The sequence below is a fragment of the Parus major genome, chromosome 1A (assembly GCF_001522545.3).
Source record: "Parus major isolate Abel chromosome 1A, Parus_major1.1, whole genome shotgun sequence".
Lineage (NCBI taxonomy): Eukaryota > Metazoa > Chordata > Aves > Passeriformes > Paridae > Parus > Parus major.
This window is the reverse complement of record NC_031773.1, coordinates 69894806-69905643: the sequence shown is the minus strand read 5'-3', so window position 1 is coordinate 69905643 and position 10838 is coordinate 69894806. Positions and strand designations below refer to the sequence as shown.

At 50.0% G+C, this 10838-nt stretch overlaps 2 protein-coding genes across 5 annotated transcripts; one reads left to right on the top strand and one right to left on the bottom strand.

Annotated features, from left to right (window-relative positions):
• The first annotated feature begins 1346 nt into the window (after positions 1–1346).
• On the top strand, positions 1347–10603 carry LOC107204440 (zinc finger protein 501-like). 4 transcript variants are annotated; one of them, XM_015627544.2, is made up of 2 exons: positions 1347–1864; positions 8226–10603. In XM_015627544.2, the coding sequence occupies exons 1-2, from the start codon at positions 1567–1569 to the stop codon at positions 9668–9670; spliced, it is 1743 nt and encodes a 580-aa protein (XP_015483030.1). In that variant the 5' UTR covers positions 1347–1566; the 3' UTR covers positions 9671–10603. The 4 variants fall into 4 exon arrangements, with proteins under 4 accessions (XP_015483030.1, XP_015483029.1, XP_015483035.1 ...); XM_015627543.2 differs by having other exon boundaries at positions 8223–10603; XM_015627549.2 differs by lacking the exon at positions 1347–1864 and adding an exon at positions 5205–7001.
• On the bottom strand, positions 3327–5202 carry LOC107204442 (acrosin-binding protein-like). The gene is made up of 3 exons (XM_033514720.1): positions 4993–5202; positions 4516–4610; positions 3327–3945 (listed from the first exon to the last, which is right to left on the bottom strand). The coding sequence occupies exons 1-3, from the start codon at positions 5099–5101 to the stop codon at positions 3505–3507; spliced, it is 645 nt and encodes a 214-aa protein (XP_033370611.1). The 5' UTR covers positions 5102–5202; the 3' UTR covers positions 3327–3504.
• Positions 10604–10838: the final 235 nt, after the last annotated feature.

The following is a 10838-nucleotide window of genomic DNA, read 5'->3' as shown; positions in this document are numbered from 1 at the left end:
TGGCCCTGCTCCACCAGGTACCAACCTCTTCCTGTGCCAGACAATGTGCCTTCACACAAAAGATGAGTCCCCAAAGGATGGGCCTTGCAGGCTCTTGCCTTGGAGTGGGAGCAGCTCCACCAAACTTTTATTCTGGTGGCAGCTTGCTTCCTCCCAAGGCAGAGACTCAATAAATTTGGCGTTGTTGATTCTGGCTTAATCTTTGAGTTTTCAGAGTTATCTCAGGTATTTCTTTTTAGTTAATTTTTGGGCTTTTTGCCTCTAAATTAACAAAGAAGATTTTTTTAATGACTGAATCCTTAACTGAGCAAATATGCTCCTAAAATGTATGAGACTATCTAAGCTCACAACCCTCACTGAAACTAGATTAACTCTGTGATTAAAAAGAAGGGTGAGGACTTGTCATGCCAGACTGTGAAATGTAGTCTGATGAGACTGATCTGGGTATATTTTGTGCAGCCACAAAGAAGCAAAGCTTGTTAATATTTTTCATCGATTCCAGTTTCCTTTTAATTTAAATTGAAATGTCAGTTTCCTATATTTTTCATTGCTACATTGTATAATACAGTTGCTGTTGTTTTTAACCTTCAGGCAGAGAGAAAATCAGTGAAGGTTGATGTGTGATACACTTTTATCCAGAACTAATAGGGCTTGCCCTCAGTTACAGAAAAATATGGTAAGACTGTTGTCTAATGGTGTCTAATCTTTTGGCCACAGAGCAAAGAAAGGAGTTACAGAAAACAGAGATAATTAAGCCCCTACGAAAACTTAATGTTTGACAAATGGCGTGTCGAGAAAGCACAACGGTAGCTGCTCTTGAATCCCCAGTGAAGAAAACCTCTGCCAGGTGCAACAAACAGTTACCTGTGCATGGCAGCAGCAGCAAACTGATAAAGATGTCTTGAAACCTGCTTTATTTGGGCTGCACTCTGCTGGGAACTGTGGTTACTATCTCCCAAGATCAGGAGACTTCTGCAGCAGCTGGTGAACTGGGAAGCCAGTTGTCCTGAAAAATGATAAGGTTTTTCCTCAGCTGCATGTGGGGAGGGCTTGGTGAACCTTTTTTTTTTCTGCCATTCTTCTCAAAAGCTCATCCAAAATCTTTCTGTCATTGCCATATTCCTCAGCCCATTACTTACTGCTGTATGTCATTCAAAGGGAGCAGCCATTCCTGCATTCCCCCAGGCAAAAAGTACTTGGCTGAGCACAAGCAATGCTTGCAGGAGGTACTGCAAATAGATACTTTGTCTGGGATGGATGGATCCTTTCCTGTGGCATAAGCTGTACCTGTGTGTGTTCCTGGGATGTATTATCTTGCACCTGAACACAGAAGGTTCCATGGTGTCTCAGAAAACCTTTAGAAGCAGTAGCGGAGTGAAGCCTCCAGTCGCCTGAAGGGAATTGGCGTTATGGAATAAAATACCATCTTGTGACCTTCAGCAGTGATGCTGAACCCTGCCAGGGCCTGTAGGCTCGTAAAACCCAGCCAGGGAATCGGCGGCAAGGGCCGCTGGAAGCCCAGTTGGGTGGTCTGTGCAGGTATGAGCTACGACCCGGGAGGTGACGATGCTCCCACCATTAGAGAGCCCTGGTATCCAACAGGACGCGAAGCCGTGCCCGGCCCCTCCCGGCCAGGACCACCGGGGAAGGCGGTGTGTGGCAGCGACCCGAGGCCGGATCCCCGCTGCCCCGAGCGGGCCCCTCCCTCCCGGGGGCGGTTCCGTACAACGCACGGGGCAGCGCCCCCTCCCCATCCCCATCGGCGGCGGTACCGGGGCTGTGCCCGGCGCACGCTCGGGGGAACGCGGCCGAACCGGAGCAGCGGAGCGCACCGCTCCCCGGGCCCTCGGCCCCGCCGCTCCCGGTGAGTCCGTGGCTTCTCTGTAACAAAAGCAGGGCGGCGCCGGGCGAGCTAACGGGCTGGGAACGCCGCCACCGTGCCGGGGGAGCAGGGAACGGAGTGGGGCGGAGCGGGGCGGAGCGGGGCGAGCGCTCCTCGGGGCCTCGGCGGGGTCCGGCCACCGGGCAGGCGGGGGGGACCGAGCCCAGGCGGGGCTGTGAGGAGCGGCTCTCCCGGCCCCCAGCCCCGGCGGGAGGATGGCCCAGGGACGCGGTACCGGGCCGCCGCTTCGTGCAGGGCCTGGCCGGAGCCATCCGAGTGGGAAATCTCCAGCGATCTGTTCGTGGCTGCCAAATCTGGCACCCAAACGCGTGGGCTGCCAGCCAGGCCCCGAGGGTCGGGGTGGCAAGCAAAGGCTGCTGCCAGAAGTACCCCTGCTGCTGGAGCTGGAGAAGCTGTCATTGCCCAGGCAGCTGGATGGGGCGCAAGCCGTGGTGCCTCAGGCAGGGATCCGGCAGCTTTGAGCACCTTCCAGGGAGAACAGAATGAGCTGGTGTGCCGGAGTGCGGCCAGGGCAGTGTGCGCTCTGTTAGGGATCTCACCTGCTAGGGACTGTTCCAGGGCTTGCACATTTTCCATGTGTGACGTGCCTTTGGCCTTGGGAAAGATTACAGTTCCCAGGACAGTGGAGGGAGGACCTGTGATTTTGAGATTTCTTTCTAAGGACTTCCTTCAATGGATAGAACAGAGCCTATATTTCATTCAGTTGTGTTTGTGTCACTTAGCAGTGTAAAGGGAACCAGCATCCCAGACCGTCTCCGCAAGGATGTTGCTTGGTGTGGTGCATCATCGAGAGAGCTGCCTTTGACCCCTTTCTTCTCATAGCCCTTGGTGGAAGAGGTAACAAGAAAGCCTGCAGGAGGAAAGCTGAATAGGGGATTCTTACTTCAGTGGTGGTCTCCTGAAAGCCAGAACCACTGGAGCTTAGATTGAGTTTGAGGATCTTCTTCTGAGTGGAGATTCAGAGAACCAGAACTGGTTCTTGGAGAGTTCCCACTCTGCTTTTAGCAGCAACTGCAGACTCCAGATGGCTTCACACATTTTTACTTACAGGCATGTTTAGTATTTAGAAAAGAAACACTTCATACAAAGTTCCTATAAATCAGACTCTCTTATTTTTTGCGAGAGACAAGAGGAGGCTCTTAATGTGAATATTTATCCTGTGTGTTTTGTAACAATATTTCAGAAGTAGATGTTGACTATGTGCAAACCCCAGTACAAGGAGAGCACTGGACCACCCTTTCAGGTTAAGGCCTTCCTGCACTTGTACAGCACGCCTTATATATCTGTGTGTGTATATGTATATTCACACACATACTTCCAAAGAAGGTCCTTCTCTTAATGCTTTTGAGCAGGAGCACCTACATTTAATGAAGAAAAGCCATCATTCTCCCATGACATCCCTTGAATGACACAACAAACGCCATTAATGGTGAGCAAAGAGTTTTTACAGGGGAGAATGGTATCTTTTCAATACATTTACTTCCAAGAGGATACCATCTTTTTCTCTGAATCCCGAGCAGTAGCATTTTCCATGTCTCTGTTTCCCCATGCACTTGGAAGAGATGGCTTTCCCTCTGTATTTACTGCACTGTTGAGCCGTATCAGTTGTTTGGTGACCAAGTCACATTTGCATTGTTCAGGGCCATCAGCAGGGTTGTGGCAGCCTTCCGCAGCTCTTCCTCCTTCACTGTCTTCCCAACAGACATCAACAACTTCATTGTCTGCAGTGAAGTCTGCACCTGGCTGTCCATTATCCTCAGGAGGAGATCCTCGATGTCACTGTTGGGCAGCTGTCCTTGCTGCTGGCCACTGGCTGTCGCCTCTGTGCCTTGTGGGCCAGAAGGATTTGGTTGTGTGCTCACAGGGAAGGAGGTGGGGATCAGAGCTGCCTCTGTGCCAGGTCTGGAGCCAGGCGTGGGAGATGTGGTGGGGACTGGCTGGGAACTGAAGCTGCTGGATGACATGGCATCACTGCTCGTGATGATGTTGGTGCCTGCTTTGCTGTGCTGGTTGGCTCTGCTGTGTCCTGGGCACGCAGTCCTCTGTGGAGGAGAAAACATTCCTCTGGAGAGCCTTAGGAGCAGGTACCTATGCACAGCTCTGTTCTATGGGTTTAGCTCTCACTGCACAATCTCATCTTTCACATTTCCTACTAAATTGAGCCCAGGAAAGCAAAGTAAACCTCCATATCCTCTCCTTGTCAAGTCTCCCCATAAATCTCTCTTGGGAATAACAGCTGTCCTTACTCTCTTCTAGCCTACATGAATCCCCCTTTCTTCTGGAGAAACCTAGATTGTCTCAGCTTGGTTGGGAATGAGATGTGGAGAAGAGGGCTGAGGTGGTCCTCAAAGGTTCATTTTCTTGAAGAATGCCTTCTGCAAAGTCTGCTTTCCATCAAGTGGCTGCTGGTGCCATCTGTGTTAGCTAATCAGCTTGGTGTGAGTGCTCCTGAAAGGTGGGCTTCCCATGGCTCTCTTCTGTCTTCCCTGTCTTTTAGCTTTCTGTTTTCTCACTTACTCATATTCAGGGCTCTCTCTTTTTGCCTGTTAATTGCCCAAAGCACACTATAGTCTTCAGGAAATAGCTAAATAACTATTATTAAAATAACTCACCTTAAGGAAATACTTTTTCATAATACAGCGATAAAGAGAAAAGGTGCAGAAGTTGTGGAATAAAAGATTTCCTGGCAGTTCAGAGCATATGGGCCCTAGAAAGAGGCAAATAAAGACACAGACCCAGTGACAGACTCCAGTGCTGGCATCTCCCTTAGCAATAACCTTCCTGTGGAGTGACATTCCTCCTTGAAAACCCCTGTGTCATTTGGGAACCTTTTGAGAAACTCCACTGTTTCTTGATCATCTTCATGACCCAAGGGTTGGAGGAGGCTGGTCCTAGGGTCACATGTGGATCAAATCAAATGTCAGAGAAGATGCCCATGAGCACATGCCTTCTTCTCACTGCAGGATTGATACCCACCCCTCTCCCCCCACTTCTCCTCCCCAGATCCCAAGTGTTCCCTGTCTCGGTGATCAGGGCCATGCAAGACTCCTGTCCAACTGCCTGCCCTTGGGAATCATGGTTGGCTTTACCTGGAGGGATGACTCCGTGGTTTTCATACTCATCCAATCTCCGGACCAGTGAGTTCTTGCAGCCGTACAGCTCACGAAGGTGGCAGGCAGTGCTGGCTTGGATGGTCATCCGCAGGAACTTGAAGAACTGGTGGTATTCCTGGTCAGAGAGTGGTGTTCCTGGCTGCTGTGCCTTTGTGCCCCGAGGGCCAGCTATGCAGCCCCAGCCCAAGAGCACTGGTGAAAAACAGAGTGCAGGGAGTCAGAGGGAGAAGGAAATGCTAACCATGGCATGTTTGGAAGAGCTGAAGGGCTGAATCCTGATCTCTGTTGCCTTTTCTGGGTGCAGGATCCAGCACATGGAAAATGCATTAACAAGCTAGAGATGGAAGGTCCAGACCTGTGTAAAACTTGCTTTGCCCATATTGAAAGGAGTTGACAGTACATGGCTGAGGTGGACCTTCACCAAAACTCTGGAGATTCAAATCTTAAACTGGGAGAAATGTCTTGGAAGTCATGACTGAAACTGAGAATAATGCTCTGTTGTCAGGGCTGGAGCAAGTAGACTGTTTCCTTGCAAGATTTTTTAGCCTCTGCAAACACTCTTCCTCTGGCTAAATAGGTTTTTAACCAAGGTCCTCTCTCAGGCCTCCTTCTCCTGCTTCCCCTGTTTATTTACTGGGCCAGCTCTTCCCTCTTAGCTTTGTGGGTTGACTCTAGACCTGTGCATTAGTGCTCGTGTCTGGTTTAATGCACCCAGCTGTCTCTGTCATGGCATCTCCAGCCTCCACTTCTGTTCCAGCCTGTGCCCACTGCATCCTGCTCTGATTCCTGCCTGCCTCTTAGATCGCTCTGTGGCCCTCCTTGATGAATAAAATACCAACTCCAGTGGTGAGAATTGCCAAAATTATAAGCCCTGGGATCTTTGCACCTGGGGCAGTGGAGGGTGCTTCATCCCTTCCTTTTGCCTCCAAACTGCCCAAGCTGAGGAGTGATGGGGAGGGTGCAGAGCAGCTGGGTTAGCTGCCCTTCCTTACAACTGGGTTTGGAGGAGAGACATTTCCTACTCACCAGACAAAGCCAGATAAGCCCACAAAGCCATCATGGCACTGGGAGCGGTGCCTGTGACAGTTGGGGCCCACTTGCACTGCTGGAGGTGTCACCTCTGCTGCTTTGCCACTGATGTCACAGACACCTGCGTTCCAAACACTCCATCCTCCGCTGCCCCGGCTTTCTCCCTGCTGTCCCCCATCGGGCTGCCCCCTCCCCCAGGCAGTGTTTGTTCATGAACAGGTGTGTGTGTGTGTCTTTCTTTCTGCTCTCTACCAGTCCTGTAAAATCCATCTGGAAGAGGGCAGTCAAATGCCCATTTTTCTGGAGGAAAATCCTGGACAGGAAATTCTGCCTTTGGGCTGCTGCTGGTGATGTGTGAGCAGATCAAAATTCTGTCTCTTGCCCAGATCTGTGTATGCTTGGCTGATCCATTAGGACTGGATCCACAATCACTAAATGGGGCTCCAGACCACGGCAGAAAACACTAGGAAGAAAGGTATTGGAGCGAAAATTGTTTGAGGAATTGATACTTTTCTAACACAAAATTGGTCAGGAGGCATTTTTGGTCTGGAAGTGTAGCAGGAAGAACATCCAGACACCTGTGAGAAGGCAGTGAGCTGTCAGGCAGCTCTCTGGACATGTGGTTGACCTGTATGTGCTGCCCAAGCTGGCCCTGATTATTGGACCTGAACAGTGGTGTCTCAGTGTTCATGGCAAGACAGACAGTGACCCTGACTCGTGTTTCTGGGCATCATTTTCCTATGGTCTAGGTTACTTTCAGCTCCTAAATACTTATCCTCCTGTAATCTCACCCTACAGCACTGTTACCATGACAGGTATTTGGTATGTCTGTTTTCCTTCCTCTGATCAGGACCTGCAGTCCCCAGCTTGGCTTTAACCTTTTGGATAAGTGAAGAGAAGCAGGTTTTTGACCAAAAGCAGCCTAACACTGAGCCAGTAGAAAGACTGCTCACGAGGTGAGAAATTGCATGGAGCATGTCTGGGAAGGGAAAAGCTGAATGCTGAAAATTTGGGGTTTACCATGCTGGCCCTCCACACTCACCCTGCCTCTTCTGCTCCCTCAGTAAACAGATTCTGCTTCCATGAAGATCTGTAGGGAGAGTATGGCAAAGACAAAACTCAGTCCTGGGGTATCTAATACCCTTTCAAAAAGACCCTGTGCAAAATGAAATAAATCTTGTGTATTTTTCAGCAAAGAATATACTCATAATGTTAAAAGGCATAAACCAAAATGTGGCTTTTTCTTCTTTTCGTGCTGACAATATATGACAATATTTGGGTTGGTTTGTTGCTTTTGAGTACCTTTGTACTGCAAATACTTTTCAGGCCTAAGTGCTGTAAACAAAACTTTGGGGATTGGAATAACCAGTGTAGTGGTATCTTCCAAAATCTGCAGATCAGCTGAAACAAAACCTGAGGGGGTCTGTACTGCATGACCTCCTACTCCGTGTGATAGGATGATCTTCAGTCTGTAAGCAGTGCTGTTCAGCTCATCTTACACTCCAGCATGAATTTCCAAGGTGTGTCTCCAAATAAGTATAACCCATGAAAAACCAGGACCCTCCAAATGTTTTAGTCTAAAAGTTGATTAAACAGTTTATCATTCCACTCCGTTGTCTATCTGTTCTGTAGATGAAATCTAGGTACAATTTGCTGAAGAGCTTTCTTTTTAAGGAAAAGAGCTATGACTGGAAGGAAGAAAGGAAATAAATAGTCTGCTGGGTAAGGGTGGATGTTTCTGTGGTGTTGGCAGATTTCTTCCATGATTAAGCATGGGAATATTGGCTGAAGAGCAGTGATTCACAGGCAGCAGGAGGAGTAGCAGCTGCAATGGGAATTATCAAGGAAAGCACTCACAATGTTCCTCTAAGCTTTCTAGACGTGGGAACTTTGAAGGCAAGCAAGTGACAGGTCTTGCCCTTTAGAGCTGTAATTTTGACAGAGGATTCCCTTTGCAGTCTGTGATACAGTGGCCTCCCATCCTTGAACCATATTCCCTTCCCACTCACCTCAATCTCCATGCCCTCACTGTGCCTGAGAAGGTACCAAGGGGCTGTCTCCTGTGCTGTCAGCTCATGGTGGCTGATGTGCAGCAGGTCTTGGTGGTTTCCCTGTGAGGACTTGCCCCTCAGAGAAGCTGGGAGTTCGTTCATTGCTACTTCCTCTGTTCACTCCAGCAGGTGACAGGATCATGGGAGACACGCAGAAGGGCAGCATTCATCAGGAACTTCATCAGGAAGGTTCAGTGAAAGCTGAACTCCATCTGTTCCCCTCCAGGGAGCTCACAGGAGATTCCCTCCAGGAGGCTGATCAAAGACAGGACCACAAGCAGGAGCTGGAAAGAGAAAGTGAGATGGAGACATGTTTTCCAAAGAGATATGAAATGGTACCTCCTTATGAGATGGAAGTCTGGGGGTGCAAGGACAGTGGTAAAGCCCCTATAAAGAAGGCTATCCTTGCTGGGGACAGGCCAGATCTGCCCATGTGTGGGAATGGTGCCATTTGGATTCAGCAGGTGGGGGAGAAAACCTACAAGTGTCCCGAGTGTGGGAAGAGCTTTACCCGGAGTTCATACCTGAGCCAGCACCAGAGGATCCACCTGGCAGAGAAACCCTTCAGCTGCTCTGAATGTGGGAAGAGTTTCACCCGCAATTCGGACCTGATCAAACACCAGCGAATCCACACAGGGGAGAAGCCCTACCAGTGCAGCGAGTGCGAGAAGACCTTCAGCCAGAGGTCTAACGTGATCAGGCACCAGCGCACCCACACAGGAGAGAGACACTACCTGTGCAACGAATGTGGGAAGAGCTTCAGCCAGAACTCACATCTCATCGTCCACCAGCGAAGCCACAAGGGTGAGAAACCCTTTAACTGTCCGCGGTGTGAGAAAAGCTTCAGCGACCGCTCCTCCCTGATCATACATCGGAGGGTCCACACCGGAGAGAAGCCCCACAAGTGCCAGGTGTGTGGGAAGCGTTTCCGGGACAGCTCAGCCATCATTCGGCATCAGAGGATTCACACGGGAGAGAAACCCTACGAGTGCACAGATTGTGGGAAGACCTTCCGGCAGAGCTCCTCGCTGGTGACTCACGTGCGAACGCACACGGGCGAGAGGCCCTACAAGTGCCCCGTGTGCGGGAAGGGCTTCAGCCAAAGCTCAGCGCTCACCACTCACCGCCGGATCCACAGGGAAGAGGCCTTGCCTGTGTGCCATGGCAGCCTCCTGCCCAGCCCCTTCCAGTGCATCGAGTGTGGCCGGAGGTGCAGCGACCCCTCCACTCTGGCCAAGCATCAGAGCCTGCACACTGAGGAGCGGCCCTACATCTGTGTGGAGTGCGGGGACAGCTTCCGCCGGAGCTCAGCTCTCAATGTGCACCTGAGGATCCACCGTGCCGAGAGACCCTACAAGTGTGTCGAGTGTGGGAAAACCTTCTGGCACAGCTCGGCCCTCGGTGCCCACCTGAGGATCCACATGGGAACCAAGCCCTACAAGTGTGTCGAGTGTGGGAAAACCTTCTGGAAAAGCTCAACACTTAAAGTGCATTGGAAAATACACATGGCCAAGAAACCTTATAAATGTCTGGTGGGTAGAAGAATCCTCACCTCACGCTCACTTCTGCCATAAGCCTGGAGTGGTGTTCAGAGCAGGAATATAAAGTAGTTTTTGGGGGTAGCTAAATGCATGGTGAGAACCATGGTGGGAAAAGACTGACTGAAGACATGGTATATCTGGTGGTAGGGTTGGGTGCTTAATCCCAGAGGCACAAAAAACTTCAGGAGATCTGGAAACAAGGAGTTAGTCCCAAGAGTTGAGTGCTGGGGGTTTAGGAAGGGTCGGAGTCAAGCAAGAGCCTGAGGAACGACCACCAGCTTCAGTGAAAGTGGGGACTGTGAATATATGCTAGAATAATAACTGGGAGAACTGGGCTTGTAAAATACAGCTAAGGCGAAGGTCAAAATAAAGTCAAAACTTTGGTTTAGTAAGTCTACACAGTGTTTGACAAGGCATTTCCAGATCTTTTTGGCGTGAAATTTTGGAGCTGAACTTCCATCTGTCTTTTCTTTCTATTTTCCAAATATTTTCTATTTTCCAAATCTTACACGGGACAAAGAATTCTTACCTCATGATAGCTAAGTAACACAAAACTGTAATGGCTGTTCCCAGAAAACCTGGATGCAGAAGCTCTTCCAGTTGAAAGGCAGTCTGTAGCTTCACCTAGATTTGTTGTTGCTAATTTGAAACTCCTTCCAACTTGGGACATCAACAAAACACGGACAAAAATGTGGCCTTATAGTATTTAACCCTAAAAGAAAAGATTTATTCCCAGATGTTCAAGTCTGAACCGGTACACGGTGAGTTCCCACTGCTGGTCCAGAGACTGATTGCAATAGCCTTGTTCTTTTTATGTCACTCCTCTTTAGGTCGCTCTTGTTTCCAGAGTATTAACATACACAGTTCGGCATTTAAGGACTGCCTATTACCTAAACCTTTTCTATATTGCAATGTTTTATTGCACATTGTGCGTTTCCACCCTAAATAAAACCTTTTTTTTTTTTTTTTTTTTTTCTCCTCTGTAATCCAGTTTTCTGCCCCTCCGTGCGCCGGGAGGGAGCGGGGAAGCAGGGTGAGCGCGGGCCGCGGTCCGGAGCTCGGGAAGAGGCGGTGTCTGTGCGGGGAGGGCAGCGCGGCTCTTCCGCCGCGGCACGGGAAGGGGCGGGGGCGGCCCCGGCGGCCGCTCGGGAGCGGGGCGGGTTGGAGAGCGGGATGGCGAGCGGGATGGAGAGCGGGATGG

Bases quoted from the DNA above. Each gene is read 5' to 3' on its own strand.
- LOC107204440 (XM_015627543.2), top strand. From the start codon at position 1,567: ATGCTCCCACCATTAGAGAGCCCTGGTATCCAACAGGACGCGAAGCCG. The intron at 1,865-8,222 runs GTGAGTCCGTGG...TGTTCACTCCAG, and splicing joins CCTCGGCCCCGCCGCTCCCG to CAGGTGACAGGATCATGGGA.
- LOC107204442 (XM_033514720.1), bottom strand. From the start codon at position 5,101: ATGACCATCCAAGCCAGCACTGCCTGCCACCTTCGTGAGCTGTACGGC. The intron at 4,611-4,992 runs GTAAAGCCAACC...GCCTCTTTCTAG, and splicing joins CCACGGAGTCATCCCTCCAG to GGCCCATATGCTCTGAACTG. The intron at 3,946-4,515 runs GTGAGTTATTTT...TCTCCTCCACAG, and splicing joins TGAAAAAGTATTTCCTTAAG to AGGACTGCGTGCCCAGGACA.